At 54.9% G+C, this 16242-nt stretch overlaps 1 protein-coding gene across 2 annotated transcripts in view; it reads right to left on the reverse strand.

The window, feature by feature from the left end:
* DHX37 (DEAH-box helicase 37) overlaps positions 1 to 16242 on the reverse strand; it is a 42282-nt gene that overhangs the window by 18808 nt on the left and 7232 nt on the right. For both annotated transcript variants that reach the window (XM_017544451.2, XM_037744279.1), the window contains 8 exons: positions 14339 to 14451; positions 12671 to 12998; positions 9591 to 9739; positions 7722 to 7814; positions 5283 to 5379; positions 4097 to 4210; positions 1432 to 1533; positions 1112 to 1226 (listed from right to left, as the gene is read on the reverse strand). In XM_017544451.2, the coding sequence (XP_017399940.1) occupies positions 1112 to 1226; positions 1432 to 1533; positions 4097 to 4210; positions 5283 to 5379; positions 7722 to 7814; positions 9591 to 9739; positions 12671 to 12998; positions 14339 to 14451 (1111 nt within the window). The remainder of the gene's footprint in view (positions 1 to 1111; positions 1227 to 1431; positions 1534 to 4096; positions 4211 to 5282; positions 5380 to 7721; positions 7815 to 9590; positions 9740 to 12670; positions 12999 to 14338; positions 14452 to 16242) is intronic.

The following is a 16242-nucleotide window of genomic DNA, read 5'->3' on the forward strand; positions in this document are numbered from 1 at the left end:
GAGGGTAGGACCTGGCATGTTAGAGAGTGAAATGAAGAGAGGTCGGGCATGGTGGCTCATGCCTGTAATCCCAGCACTTTGGGAGGCTGAGGCAGCTGGATCACCTGAGGTCAGGAGTTCAAGACCGGCCTGGGGAACATCGTGAAACCCTGTCTCTACTAAAAATACAAAAAATCAGTTGGGCGTGGTGGTGGGTGCCTGTAATCCCAGGGAGGCTGAGGCAGAAGAACTGCTTGACCTCAAGAGGCAGAGATTGCAGTGAGCCGAGATCTTGCCATTGTACTCCAGCCTGACAAACAAAAGCAAAACTCCACCTCAATAAATAAATAAGGCTGGGCACGGTGGCTCATGCCTGTAATACCAGCCCCTTGGGAGGCCAAGGTGGGCAGATCGCGAGGTCAAGAGATCGAGACCATCCTGGTCAACATGGTGAAACCCTGTCTCTACTAAAAAATACAAAAAAATTAGCTGGGCATGGTGGTGCACGTCTGTAGTTCCAGCTACTTGGGAGGCTGAGGCAGGAGAATTGCTCGAATCTGGGAGGTGGAGGTTGCAGTGACCCAAGATTGCATCACTGCACTCCAGCCTGGCCCCTGGCGACAGAGCGAGACTCTCTCTCTCAAAAAAAAAAATTAATAATAATAATAAATAAATAAATAGTCTCTGGCTGGAAGCGATCACAATCTATTCACACAGAAAGGGTCATGTCCATTTCAGCAACATGAGGCAGGTAATGGAGCGGCTGTGATGTGGACAAGGCAGGGCTGTGAAGGGGATCCCTGACTCTCAGGGGACGTGCCTGTCCCCTGCAGTGCCTCAGTGTCTATGGTCACCTGCCAGCACTGGCCTGCGCCCCGTGGGTTTTTCTGCTTATCAGATAGGGACAGACGGCAAACTCCACCCTCTGGAAGCGGCTGAGGCCTCATACTATTTTGGGTGGAATGAGGCAGGATAGGTGTTGTGAACACTCTGGAGCCAGTGAGGAAGCCGAGGCCTGGCGGGGACAAGGGACTGCTCTGAGCCACTCAGAAGATGGGCCCTCCCACCCTGTGCCTTCAGTGAGGGTTTAGGAAGGGAGGCTGCTCCCTAAGGCTCCCGGCCAGGGCCTCACCTGCGGGCAGCATGCGGTGGATCTTGCAGACCTTCCGGAAGCACTCTCCGCTGTAGTCTTCCAGAGGCGTCCGCTTGTTGAAGTGCACGGTCACTGGGAACTGCCTGGATTCCACCTGTGGGATGCCCAGGAAGGCGTGGGGGTGATTTCGGCCCAGGGCTGCCTTCCCTTTCCCCATCACCCAGAATCAAGGTTTCCAACATGCCCTCCAAGCTGCTGTCACTCCCCCATGTGACCAAGTGAGGTCTTTGAGGGGGCTCCTGACACCAGGGCATCATTGCGCCATCCAAGCCCACAGAGGACCCGGGACCCTGCGTTACCTTGATGACCGGGGGTGGCCTGGCGAAGAGCCTCGGGTTCTGGGTGAAGTCCTCCACCCGCAGCGTGGCTGACATGATGAGCAGCTTCAGTGGCAGCTTCCTCTGTGGGAAGACAGGCTCGATGACCACAGGAGGGTCTGACGCCGGGGAAAACGGCATGGGGAGGCCCTGCTGCCCACCCCGTTCCCCTCCAGCCACCACCCTCTGCCCCTTTCTGGATGCCAAAGGCTCCTTGGAGAAAGTGAGACGACAGCGGGGTCTGCCGTTCTCAGGGCAGCGGCTTGTTCCAATGGTTCCTTCCAAGTCAGGCTTCCATGGTGGAATACGAGGCAGGAGGGCTGAGACTGGGGTCACCCGACCCGGCTCCCACCTGACACTGAGATTCGGCAGCTGTCGGTTCTGGGGGCTCAGGGAAGAGCTGCCTGATTCTCGGGTCTGTGGGGGGGCCCCCTGGTCCCCAGCTCGCTCAGCAATGCCTGATAGCCTCATGGTGAGCTCTGCTTCAAGCCCTTGCTGCCTTTGCTTCTAACCCCAAAGCCAGAAGCTAAGGAGTGGTGAGAGTGCCTCCATGCATGAGAGGCAAGGCGGGAGGCGCGGCACCCAGCACAGGCCCCTCTCTTGCCCCAGTGACTGTCCCTGTCTGCCCCACCCCCGTGCCTTCCTGACCCCACATCGCCCTCTCTGCTTGGCCATTCTAGACACCCTGACGGCCCCCAAAGACATGAACCAAGACCACAGTGAGATATCACTTTCCACCCACGTCTAGAATAACGATGGGGAATGACAAGTGTTGGCAGGATTCCACGTCCTGGAAGCTCTGACACCACTGGTGGGGAAGTCGCATGGAATTCCACCGTGCTGTGGGACATCAGCTGCAAACGGTTACACACAAGTGACCATGGTGCAGCTACGTGGGAGGCTGAGGCGAAAGGATTCCTTAAGCCTAGAAGGTCAGGGTTGCAGTGAGCTGCGATTGCACCACTGCACTCCAGCCTTGGGGACAATGAGACCCTGCCTCAAAAACAAAACCACCACCACCACAGAAAACCGTAAAAGGTACAGGGTTTGTTTCTTTTTGTTTGTTTTGTTTGTTTTGGGGATGGAGTTTCGCTCTCGTTACCCAGGCTGGAGTGCATTGGCGCGATCTCGGCTCACTGCAACCTCCGCCTCCTGGGTTCAGGCAATTCTCCTGCCTCAGCCTCCTGAGTAGCTGGGATTACAGGCACACGCCACCATGCCCAGCTAATTTTTTGTATTTTTAGTAGAGAAGGGGTTTCACCATGTTGACCAGGATGGTCTCGATCTCTTGACCTCGTGATCCACCCGCCTCGGCCTCCCAAAGTGCTGGGATTACAGGCTTGAGCCACCGCGCCCGGCCTTGTTTCTGTTTTTCAGACGAAGTCTTGCTGTCACCCAGGTTGGAGTGCGATGGTGTGATCTCAGCTCACTGCAAGTTCCACTCCCTGGGTTCAAGGGATTCTCCTGCCTCAGCCTCCCGGGGATCTGGGATTACAGGCACACGCCACCACGCCCAGCTAATTTTTGTGCTTTTAATAGAGACAGGGTTTCACCATGTTGGCAGGCTGGTTTCAAACTCCTGACCTGGTGATCTGCCCACCTCAGCCTCCCAAAGTGCTGGGATTACAGGCGTGAGCCCCTGCGCCCGGCCTAGGGTTTCTTTTTGGATGAGTGACGACAGGTAAAACTGACTGTGGTGACGGCTGCACACTCTGTGAATGGACTAAAAACCACTGAATTGTCCCTTCCAATGGATAAATGATAGGAAATGTGAAAATAGCCCAGTAAAGCTTGTTACCAAAAGAAAAAAGGCACCAGGCAGATGCCCGCCTCAGCGCCTGTGCACTGTTCTCCTTCAGTCGGACGGCTCCTTGCTCTGCCATGCACGCTGGGTGCCCCTCCCTCACTCAGCCCTCCCCTCCAGCTCAGAGGTCACCTTTCGGGTGAGGCCGTCGCCAGCCCTGCACCCTCCCTCCACTGCCCCCAGCTCTGTCTGTCACTGGCTCACAGACTCTGAGTCTGCGTCCTGCCTGCTGCTCTTGCTGAAATGGAAGCCCCTGGAGGGCAGGAACCTGTTATAACAAGACAGCGTCTCGTTCACTGTCGATGTTCAGGGCCACAATGTTCAGGGCCTTGAACATGGCCAGGCTCATGGCACACGTGGAGTGCAGGCCTCTCTCGCCACCAGGAGGGTACTGCATGGAGCCCCAGCCCAGGATGGTCCCGCATTCAGCAGGCCTGTGTCGGGTTGGGGCAGGGAGACAGTGAAAGAGGCCCTGGGGAGCCCCTCTCAGAGCTCCGGGAGCCTGACTCTTAGTCGGACAGGCCCACCTGCTCTGCTGATCCCAGAGGCCCAGTGGCCTTGTCACCTGGCCCCAGTGGGCCTGGCCAGGCGCCAACACTGTGCCTGAGCCTCTTGCTTTGGGTGGAGGGACGGTCACCAGTTTATGAGTCTGGTGCCGGGCGGTGGGGAGGGGACCACACAGGGGCTGCTCCAAGGTTCACAGCCCTGGCACAGGGCCTTGTTCTCAGGGATCTGCTTATGGCAGCAGGTGCAGCAGGGAACAGGCGAAGGGAGCCTGAGCCCCTGACAGAGCTGGGGGCACCCAGGGCTCTGGGCTCCCCAGCACCCCGCCTCCCGCACTACCTTGGCTCGGAGAGACACGATGCGGGACAGGAGGCCGATGAGGATGTCTGTGTACACGCTCCTCTCGTGGGCCTCGTCGATGATCACCACCTTGTACCGCAGCAGCAGGAAGTCCTGGGGGAGGTGCGGGGGTGAGGCCCCCTCCCAGCCTGAGCCCCCCGGGATGCTTCACCTCCCAGCACTCCCACTTGAGACAGCGTTACAGGAGGGGCAGCTGCTCTTCATCAGAGCTGACCTGCCCAACTTGGGTGCCCAGAGGGGGAGGGCAGGTGAGAAATGGACATGAGATTTGGGGTGGGGCTGTGGGAAGTCGGACAGCAGGTGCCACCCAGACAGGGGCCACCCAGACCAAAACCACATCCACTGCCACACCCAGGAATCCCAGTGGCCTCAAAGCCAGGAGGGCTGGAATCACCTTTGCCATCCTTAAGACTGGCCCCGCCTGAGGGGACTTCCCAGCCAGCACGAAGCAGGCACAGCTCCTTCACCAGACAGCAGTCCCCCACCCAGGCCCTGCATGCTCTCCGGACATGCGTGCCCCTACTTGACTGGATGGCCGGCTCCCTAGGAAGTGTGGGGGGCTTCCCCAAGGCCCAAGTGGGCTGGCTGGGGAGGCAGCAGCTAGGGTTCTGATTTACAAACGGAAAGTCCTTGGGGCACAGCTTCTGTGTTCAGGGACTGCAAAGCCGCACCCCTGCTCAAGGGCAAGGCCCAGCCAGCGGCCCCTCCCCTGTTCCTCAGCCTGAGGTGGACCCCCCCATCCCAAATCTGCTGCTGCCCCTTCCCAAACGCAGCTGGACTTGAAGTTCCCAAGACGGGGCTGCGTCCGGGTCCACTGCAGGGCAAAGCCTGCATGCCACAGGTGCTCAGTACATCCCGGGCAATGTGTGAACTTGGTGACCCCAGTCATAATAAAAATACAAGGTCACATTTCATGAGCACCTACTAGGTATTCGACACTGTGCTAGGCTGTTAGCATGCATCCCACATCTCCACTTCAAAATGATTCTCTGAAGAATGCACCAACACACTCATCAACAAACTGAGCTTGGAGAGGCTGAGTGACTGGCCGGACGTCGCACAGCGGCATAGTAGGCATGCCGGCTGGCCATTTCCCAGGTGACATGGTAGCACCCTGCCCCCGTGCCCATTGGCCTTGCTCTGTGAGCCAGGACCCACAGCCAACCTTCTGGATTTCCTTGAGCAGCACGCCATCGGTCATGAACTTGATTCTGGTCTCCTCAGTCACATTTCCTTCATACCGGATCTGGTAGGAGACGACCCTGTGAGGGCAAGCCTCAGTTAGGGTAGAGCCGAGGCTGCTGGGGCTGTCGCCAGGTGGCCACTACAAGGCAGGCAGTGCAGCATGCTGGCGGCTTGGGCCCACCACAAACCTGAAAGACGGCCCAGACATCTCCCAGTCCACTCTCCCCCTCCAAAATCCTGGTTTCGGAAGGGAAGAGGAAGGAGCTGTTAAGGCCAATGGATGAGTCAGGCCCCAAACACCCCAGTCAGGCCCGCCTCGGACGGCCGCTGTACCAGAAGACACTGGGGAGATTGGAACACAGACTGGAGTGTGTTGGGGAGACTTCACAGACAAGGCAGCTATGATGGGGTACTGCAGCTGTGTGTGTTTTATAAAAAGTTGTTTGTTTGTTTGTTTTTATTGAGATGGAGTCTTGCTCTGTCGTCCAGGCTGGAGTACAATGGTGCGATCTCAGCTCACTGCAACCTCTGCCTCCTGGGTTCAAGCGATTCCCCTGCCTCAGCCTCTTGAGTAGCTGAGATTACAGGCGCACATCACCATGCCCAGCTAATTTTTCTGTAGTTTTTTAGTAGAGATGGGGTTTCACCATGTTGGCCAGGCTGGTCTTGAATGCCTGATCTCATAATCTGCCCACCTTGGCCTCCTAAAGTGCTGGGATTACAGGCGTAAACCACCACATCTGGCCAAAAAGTCTTTGTCTTAATTTAAAAATTAGCCTGGGCCAGGTGTGATGGCTCACGCCCGTAGTCCCAGCACTTTGGGAGCCTGAGGCACTCAAATCACAAAGTTAGGTGATCGAGACCCTCCTGGCTAACACTGTGAAACCCCGACTCTACTAAAAATACAAAAAATTAGTTGGGTGTGGTAGTACATACCTGTAATCCCAGCTACTCAGGAGGCTGAGGCAGGGGAATTGCTACAGCTCGGGAGGTGGAGGTTGCAGTGAGCTGAGACTGTGCCACTACACTCCAGCCTGGGTGACGGAGTGAGACTCTGCCTCAAAAAAAAAAAAAAAAAAATTAGCCTGGTGGGCTGGGTGCAGTGGCTCATGCTGGTAATCCCAACACTCTGGGAGGCTGAGGCGGGCAGATCGCAAGGTCAGGCATGCGAGACTATCCTGGCCAACATGCTGAAACCCCGACTCTACTAAAAATACAAAGATTAGCCAGGCATGGTTGCATGTGTCTGTAATTCTAGCTACTCGGGGGGCTGCGGCAGGAAAATCGCTTGAGCTCGGGAGGCAGAGGTTATAGTGAGTAGAGATCATGCCACTGAACTCCAGCCTGGGCGACAAAGGAAGACTCCGTCTCAAAACAAAAAAAATCAGTCCTTATCTCTCAGATCTGTACAGGGAAATATTCAGGATAAAATAAAGTATCTAAGATTTGCTTCTAAACATTGGTAGGGAGGGGGGCCAGGAGTTGACAATTATTACAGTCACGTCTTGGTTACCTGGGGACTCACGATACTATCCTTCTTATGTACATGCCCCCAATTTTTATAATATTTAACAAGTTAAAGAGAGGATGAGGCAGCTTTTTATAGACGCACACTGACTATGCACAGAATCACCCAGAAGAATGTGCAGGAAACGGGCTGTGGTGGCTGCCACCAGGAGAGGGAGGCAGGGCACTAGGTGAGAAAGGCCCCCTCCCCCCATGAGGTACTCCGTCCCTGCTTTAGTGTCTCCCAGCCTCACCTACAAATACACGTCCCTTGATGCCCTGCTGACCTGGGGAGCCGGTGGTTCTAACTGGTCCACCAGCAGGTCCTGAGTGCCCCCGTCGGGCCAGGCACACCAGGTGCTGCCCAGTAACATCTGATGAGTGGGCAGATGAGGCAGGCTCTCACTCTGCACTCTCTTGTGCCTTCTGCATTTCAGGCCATGTTGGACGTGTTGGACACAGGCCTCTGCCCTATCAACACAGGCTCCCAGCCACTGTAAAGCACGTGCTGCACCTGCGTGTTCAAGATCGCTTCCAAAGCAAGGCCTGCAGACTTACTGCCAGAAGGCTTGGTACTTTAGAACCTTCAGCTTTAGAATAACTTGGCAATGCTAGGCACTAACTCCGTGACTGCCTGAATCTGACCCCCTGCTCTGTGCGTGAGCCCCTGGATGGGCCACTCTGTCCCCTCAGTACACTGTGCAGGGTGTAAGCCGAGGGCCTGCTTGGAGGGCCGCTGCTTGGGCAGGTCCTGGAAAGCTCTCTCCCGCAGTGATTCCCAGTGCTCCATGCAGGGGCGACACTCCACCCAGCACCCTCGGCACAGATGCTGCTCACCTCCCCCTGGACATCCCACGTCTGGGCAAGACCACAGGACCACCCCGTAGCCCTCCCCAGGAAGTAGAGCTCTCACCGCTGCGACAGATTCATCTCCTTGGCCACTCGCTGGGACATGGCCATGGCAGCCACTCGGCGAGGCTCCGTGATGCCGATGATGCCGTCTTCGCTGGGGGAGAAAGAACAAGGCTATCAACAGCGCTCGGCCCCACCTGCGCAGCCCAGAGCCTCACACAGTTCCACAGCGAGATTCCCCGTCCTGACTTGGCGCTTGCCGAGGCCCCATGGGAAACAATGCCAGGTTGCACCACTTTTAACAGCAAAGGGAGCAGTCCAAATGTCAGCCACACGCAGAAAACGGTTTGACATTCACGGTGCAGCAGACACCAGGCGGCCGCTAGAAGGAACGGGGCCTGGGGGAATCAGGCCAGGAGCTCTGTTTGTCCCGGTCAAGCACACGCTCCTCCAGACACAGGAACCCACCAGGCCAATGAGTGGCTGGTCCCAGCTCTATGCAAACACTAACATCACAGGCCCGGGGCTGCTCTCCCGCAAAAGGCTGCTGGTGCGGCTGGCCCTCGCTGGTGCCTGAACCTAGACAACAGGAGAGCTCCCTCCACTCCCTGTAAGTGCAGGGCCCACTGCGCCAGGCTGTTTGTGCAAACAGGGTGGTTTATGCCGAACACCTGCTTTCTTTCTTGGCATCTGGGCTTTCATTCCTACCAGGCAGGGCGGGCTTAGGTGACCCCAGTAACAGCTGTGGGCCCTGAGTCTCTAACAAGGTTCCCTGGGGGAGGACAGGTCCTGTGTGGTCACAGGTGGTTACCAGAGAATCAAGTGCATCCTGTGTGAGTCCACCAGGAGGGGACTCTGGAATCGGGAGCTGGGCCTCCCCAGGTGCCACTGCTCTCTGCCAACTGCGACCTTTGCTGTAACACACCACAGCCATGCACGGGGTGGCATGGTGAGTCCTGGGAGTCCCCCATCAATCACTAAACCTGTGCGTGGTCTTGGGGACCCCAACACACATGGGTCAAAAGTGCCAACAGGAAGCTAAGCAGTGAAAATAGTTGGCACTGGCTGGGCATGGTAGCTCACACCTGTAATCCCAGCACTTTGGGAGGTTAAGGCAGGTGGCTCATCTGGGTTCAGGAGTTTGAGACCAGCCTGATCATCATGGTGAAATCCCATCTCTACTGAAAATACAAAAGTTAGCTAGGTGTGGTGGCAGACGCCTGTAATCCTAGCTACTAAGGAGGCTGACGTAGGAGAATCGCTTGAACCTGGGAAGCAGAGGTTGCAGTGAGCAGAGATTGCGCCACTGCACTCTAGCCTGGGTGATACAGCAAGAGTCTGTCTCAAAAAAAAAAAAAAAAAAAAAAAAAGCCAGGCACGCTGGCTCACGCCTGTAATCACAGCACTTAGGGAGGCTGAGGTGGGCGGATCATGAGGTCAGGAGGTCGAGACCAGCCCGACCAACATGGTGAAACCCCATCTCTACTAAAAATACATAAAAAATATTCCCTGGGCGTGATGGCACACGCCTGTAATCCCAGCTACTCAGGAGGCTAAGGCAGGAGAACCACTTGAACCCGGAAGGCAGAGGTTGCAGTGAGCAGAGATCATGCATTGCACTCCAGCCAGGGTGACAGAGTAAAAAACAATAGAAAAGAAAAAGCACATAGCTCTATGTGTCAGGGACATCAGGGACTAAGTGTGCTACACAGTCCACGCACTTAATCCACATGACAACCTTGTGAAGTAGGTGCTATTATTCCTATCTCACAGCTGGGGCCCAGAGAAGTTAAGTAGCTTGTCTGAAGTCACACAGCATGCACAGGGCTGATCCAGGATCAGATCCTGGGGAGCCCAGGCTCTTATACACTTTTGGGGCACCTCCAGTGTCACCCAGGGACCCACAGAGAACCCTGTGTCCAGCCCCTACCTGCTGTAGCCTGCTTCGTAGAGAAACTGAGGCACCTGTGTGGTCTTCCCACTGCCGGTCTCGCCACACACGATGATGATGGGGTGCTCGGCCACGGCCTCCATGATCACTTGTTCTTCAGAGAGAATCGGGAGCTTCAGCCGTTCTTCCTGGAAGGAGAGCGAGGCAGCACTTAGGGAACAGCCAGACTACAGATAGTGACGGGGTCTCCGGGAAGGTGGCAGCTGACATGTGGGTGGCGAACAGACGCGCCTGCTGGGGAATGGAGGCCTTGGCAGCTGGGGAGGGGACCAGGGGCCATGGCCCAGGAGAGACAGAGACAGGGACCGCATCCTTCAGGACACCAGGACTGACATCCCCGGCACAGCTCGGCTGGGGCAGAGCAGTCTCTCAGAGACATGAGAACCCTCGGCTCTTGCTGGTGGGAGTCTCAATTAATGGCACGGCCACTTCGATAAACAATCTGATGCAAATGTTCTCAAGGTCAAGGATGTGCGGCCCTGCGGCTCCTCTGCAGGTGCACATGCCAGAGCAGGGGCTTTTACATTCTTTTCCTATGACTCATGGAAAGAAACATTTTATATCACGACTCAGTACACACACAGGCACATGTATGTATCATACATGGAACTGTGAAACACAGCTCACCCTAATGTGTATGCAGTGGTGCGATCTCAGCTCACTGAAACTTCTGTCTCCCAGGTTCAAGTGATTCTCCTGCCTCAGCCTCCCGAGTAGCAGGGATTATAGGCAACTGCTACCATGCCCAGCTACTTTTTGTATTTTTAGTAGAGACAGGGTTTCACCATGTTGGCCAGGCTGGTCTTGAATCCTGACCTCAGGTGATCCGCCTGCCTTGGCCTCCCAAAGTGCTGGGATTACAGGCGTGAGCCACCACGCCTGGCCAACAAGCTCATATTCTTAATTTTGTTCTATTTCTATTCTATTCCATTTGTTTAAAAAAAAAAAAATGAGGCCAGGTGTGATGGATCACACCTGTAATCCCAGTGACTTGAGAGGCCAAGCCAGCCTGGGCAACATAGCCAAACCCTATCTCTACAAAAAATAAAAAAGTTAGCCAGGCATGGTGGCACACATCCGTAGTCCCAGCTACTCATGAGGCTGAGGTGGGAAGACTGCTTGGGCCCAGGAGGTAGAGGGTGCAGTGAACTGTGACTGCATACTGCACTCCAGCCTGGGCAACAGAACAAGACACTGTCTCAAAAAAGAAAAAGAAAGAAAAGAAAAGAGAAGAGAAGAAAAAACTACTCAATTCATGACCCGAAGATGGCTATGACCTCATTTGCAAACACTGCCCAAGAGAAACTTCCGCACATGTGCTCATGAGAGAGGAACGAGAACGTTTAAAACAGCAGCGAAGGCTGGGCACAGTGCTTACCCTGTAATCCCAGCGCTTTGGGAGGCCAAGGTGGGCAGACTGCCTGAGCTCAGGAGTTCAAGACCAGCCTGGCAACATGGCAAAACCCTGTCTCTATGAAAAAATACAAAATTAGTCAAGGATACTAGCACGTGCCTATAGTCTCAGGCTCCTTGGGAGGGTGAGGCAGGAGGAGCACTTGAGCCGGAGGCTGTAGTCCGCTGAGACCACACCACCGCAGTCTAGCCTGCGTGACAGAGCGAGACCCTGTCTCAAAATAGACAAACAAACAACAAAAACCACAGTGAAGATAACAGCAAAAAGCTCAAACGACCAGCTATTTAGCGACAGAATATTTATCCTGTGCTATATTCACACCGTGGAATACTCAATAGCAGTGGGGAAAAAAGTAAATGAACGTCAGCGATCTGCGTCAACATGGATACATCCCAGAATATCATGCTGAGTAACAAAAAGCAAGCTGTGGAATAATATAAATGGTATGACGCCACTTTTAAATACAGGCAAACCTACGGTCTGGACTGCTTAGGAACATGGTTAGGAAAAAATTTGCAAAGAAAAGCAGGAACTGAAGCCCCAAGGGATGGTAGGGACATGGGATGGAGGAGGCCAGCCCACAGCCCATGTAGGAACTCTGGAGCCCTTGACGTGTCATTGTCGGCTGTTTAACAGAATTGCAATCCTGCTTCTCGGTGTATTCTGCCTCTTTAAGCCTTCATCAGGCTAAGCTGACTGCCCTAGCAAATGACCCCAAGTGCCAGTGGCTTCACATCACAGAAGTTTACTTCTAGGTGATGTCATACACCCCCCCTTGCCACTAGATGACACCTCTAGGGCTCCAGAGTTCCTGCGTGGGCTGTGGGCTTGCCATGCCCTAAACCCGTTCATTGTCATCACAACCCAGTGAGACCCTCATGGTACCAGGAAGGAAACTGAGGCACAGAGAGGAGGAGCGCCTTCAGTAGCTGGAGTACCCTCATTTTACAAAGAAAATGAGGTGTAGGAAGTAAGCTGGAAAGCAGTGGAATTAGCACTTGATTTTGGATCAACTGATGCGCTGCCCAAACTCTTTAAAAAAATTTTTTTTGAGACAGAATTTTGCTCTTGTCTCTCAAGCTGGAGTGCAGTGACACGATCTCAGCTCACTGCAACCTCCGCCTCCCAGGCTCAAGCAATTCTGCTGCCTCAGCCTCTTGAGTAGCTGGGACTATAGGCATGCGCCACCAAGCCCGGCTAATTTTGGTATTTTTAGTAGAGATGGGGTTTCACCATATTGGCCAGGGTGGTCTCGAACTCCTCACCTTGTGATCTGCCCGCCTCGGCCTCCCAAAGTGCTGGGATTATAGGTGTGAGCCACCGTGCCCAGCCAGCCCAAACTCTTATCCAGATGGGGCAACCCAGGTCAGGCCCAGTGGCCAGAGGGCAATGGTGATGGCAATGATGCTGTCACCACCAACCTCCAGGGCCCTGAGCCTGCCACCAGACACCTGCCCTGTGCTGTGATCCTCCTTGCATACCAATCCCTGCCACAACCTCAAGGGAGGTGGTCACTCTCCCCTTTCCAAGATGGGGACATGGAGGCACAGAGAGGGGACGCTCCTGCCCCACTTCACCAGGACGCCCTCTGTGCGCCCCTTGCCTGCTAACCTAGATTCCTAATCACAAACACGGGGTGGCGAACCTGCATTTCCGGGGAGCGGTTCACAGGGATGAAGACAGCGGGCTTGGCCGGGGCCCTGGGCAGGGCGGGGGCTGCGGCTGGAGGAGGAGGAGCAGGCATCCCAGCCGGCGCGGGCTGACTGCTGGGTGCTGGAGCTGGTGGCAGGGGTGCCACGGTGGTCCCCGCACCAGCCTCAGTCGGCTCAGCAGCTGGGTCCTCGTCCAGCTCCGACTCCTCCTCGGATGACTCCTCGGACTCCTCGGCCGAGGGCTGGCGGCGACGTTTCCGGTGGGCACCACTGAGGCTGCTTATCTTCTCCTGGCCCAGGGCTGCCACCTCATCAGGCTTCCTGTTGAGACAGCAGAGACTTTAGGCACAGAGGCCCCATTTCAACGCCCAGAGGTCAGGGCTCCAGGGCCACGCCCCTCTCTGCCTCAGGGCCTTCGCACCTGCAGTTCCACTCCCAGAAACGCCCTTCCTGCAGATTCCTCCTCTCACTCCACTAAGGCTCTGCTCAAACGCCACCTGTCAGGGAGACTCCCTGGCCACACAGACCCCACACCTCCCCTTCTCCCTCCCCTGCGCTCCTCCCTGCTTCATTTGCTCTTCAGTGCTTCCCAGCACGGGACTCAGATGCACTCACCTGACAACTTCCCACTGTAGCATCTCCCCTATGACCCTGGCAGCTCCTTAAGAGAAAGGACTTTGCTTCTGTGCTCTATCCCCAGGGCCCAGCAGAGAGCCTGGGCAGTCTGACTTGATAAACAGTCACATGAACAGGGCTCGCAGGCCCGGGGAGGCCTCATGTAAAGGAGCAGCACAGGCTGAGTGTGACCACGGAGCCCGGTGAGACTGGGTGGGAGGGGCACACCGTCCATTTAAGGGTCAGCAGCTTGGTGGGGACACTGCTGGTGTGGCCGGATCGTCCAACTAGTCAAGACTAGATGGGAATGTGAATTCACCTTATTGCCCAGGACGGAGTGCAGTGGTGCAATCATGGCTCACTGTAGCTTTGACATCCCAGGCTCAGGTGATCCTCCCACCTCAGCCTCTGGAGTAGCTTGGACCACAGGCATAACCCACTATGCCCAGCTAATTTTTGTATTTTTAGTGGAGACGGAGTTTCACCATGTTGGCCAGGCTGGTCTCAAACTCCTGACCTCAGGTGGTCCTCCTGACTTGGCCTCCCAAAGTGCTGGGATTACAGGAGTGAGCCACGGCGCCTGTCTGGCTTGGTTGTTCTAAACCACCATTGTTGCAGTAATTTGTTATGGCAGTGCCAGGAAGCGAACATATTGACAAATAGCCCTCATGCCTTAAAACACGACATAAACCAAACAAAACCCACCGATGGGCCACATCCAGCCCCTGGCCACTTCATAGCAATTTCTGGCTTAATCAGCTGTGCGAAAGCTGGAAGAGCCTGTGACGTGGGACTACGCATTACAAGAAAACATGGACCTCACTGGAGTGACAAACTGTGCTGTCCTGTGGGTCGCAGAAGGTTCAGCAGCAGCGATGGCCTTTACCCACCGGAGGCGTTTAGGATGACAATCAATTGTCAGCTGCTTAGGCCAACACAAAGGCATTTTCTCAAATGCCCTGCCCCCAGAGGACCCCATAACCCATGGGCCCTCCCTAGGGGGCCCTGGAGGGAGGGAAGGGTCAGGAAAGGACTGGCCGACTCACTCTTTGGTGTGGTACATGCGGTCCCCAGTGCCCAGCTTGGAAGTGGTATAAAAGAGTCTCATCTCGGCTTCGGAAGCCTGGACCTCACTCAGCTTCTGCAGCAGCTCTGCTCGCTGGGAAAGCAAACGAGTGTGTTATGCATCTGCCATCACGACCCTCTCCTAAGAAGGGAAGCGAGACCCTAATAAAATGTGAACATCATGGCTGGGTGCAGTGGCTCATGCCTATAATCCCAGGACTTTGGGAGGCCAAGGTGGGAGGATCACCTGAGGTCAGAAGTTTGAGACCAGCTTTGCCAACATGGTGAAACCCTAACTCTACTAAAAATACAAAAATTAGCCAGGTGTGGTGGCAGGTGCCTGTAATCCCAGTTATTCCAGAGGCTGAGGCAGAAGAATTGCTTGAACCCAGGAGGTGGAGGTTGCAGTGAGCCAAGATCGAGCCACTCCCCTCCAGCCTGGGTGGCAGAGCAAGATTCTGTCTTAAAAAAAAAAAATTCTGCTGGGCACTTTGGCTCACACCTGTAATCCCAGCACTTTGGGAGGCTAAGGTGGGAGGATCATGAGGTCAGGAGTAGCAGACCTGATCAACAAGCTGGAACCCCTTCTCTGCTAAAAACACAAAAATTAGCCAGGTGTACTGGTGCACCCCTGTAATCCCAGCTACTCAGGAGGCTGAGTCAGGAGGATTGCTCGAACCCGGGTGGCAGAGTTGGCAGTGAGCTGAGATTGTGCCACTGCACTCCAGCCTGGGTGACAGAGTGAGACTTTGCCTCAAAAAAAGGAAAAAACATTTCAGCACCATTAACATCTGGAGTCTTTAAAATCAGAGGTCAAATTGCAATTCCATTGCTGCATGGAGTTCTATCAACAGACACAGCAAGCTTGGGATGGGCTTTTTTAACCCCTTTGACAGAATCTGGGGCTGTATAAACAAGGCTCTTTGCAGCAGGGCATCACAGTAGAAGACGATGGCCATGCAGATGTCCATCAGCAGGACTCAAATGAAGCACGGCCCAGTCAGGTAGAGCGACGCTCCCTAGCCGCTCTGAGGAAGGAGGCGACTTTGTGTGCCTGATGCCAACTGGTACCCGAGCTACCCTGAACCATGCTGTGTGCAGGGGGCGTACCCAGTGGGCTTCTTTCAGTTGGGTGAGGTTTTCTTGAGTTTTTGCTTTATTGTTCTCGTAATTGTACATGCAGGTTTTATACACACTTCTATGTGTGTATTACACACACACACACACACACACACACACACACACAGCAAAGTACAGCATAGCGGGAAAGCACCCTACATAGGATTCAGAAAGGACACATTGACCAGGTGCAGTGGCTCACGCCTGCAATCTCAGCAGTTTAGGAGGCCGAGGCGGGCGGATCACCTGAGGTCACGAGTTCTAGATCAGCCTGATCAGCATGGTGAAACTCCGTCTCTACTAAAAATACAAAAATTAGCTGGGTGTGGTGGCGCATGGCTGTGGTATCAGCTACTCGGGAGGCTGAGGCAGGAGAATCACTTGAACACAGGAGGTGGAGGTTGCAGTGAGCTGAGATTGCACCACTGTACTCCAGCCTGGCTGACAGAGCAAGACCTTGGCCCAAATAAAAACAACACAATTGGCCGAGTGCAGTACCTCATGCCTGCAATCCCAGCACTTTGGGAGGCTGAGGTGGGTGGATCATCTGAGGTCAAGAGTTCAAGACTAGCCTGGCCAACACAGTGAAACCCCGTCTCTACTAAAAATACAAAAATTAACTGGGAGTGGTGGCGCATGGCTGTAGTCCCAGCTACTTGGGAGGCTGTGGCCAAATTGCTTGAACCCGGGAGGCAGAGGTTATAGTGAGCCAAGATCACGCCATTGCACTCCAGTCTGGCAACAGGGTGAGACTCTGTCTCTAAAA

Source organism: Cebus imitator, unplaced genomic scaffold, assembly GCF_001604975.1.
Source record: "Cebus imitator isolate Cc_AM_T3 unplaced genomic scaffold, Cebus_imitator-1.0 Scaffold169, whole genome shotgun sequence".
Classification (NCBI taxonomy): domain Eukaryota; kingdom Metazoa; phylum Chordata; class Mammalia; order Primates; family Cebidae; genus Cebus; species Cebus imitator.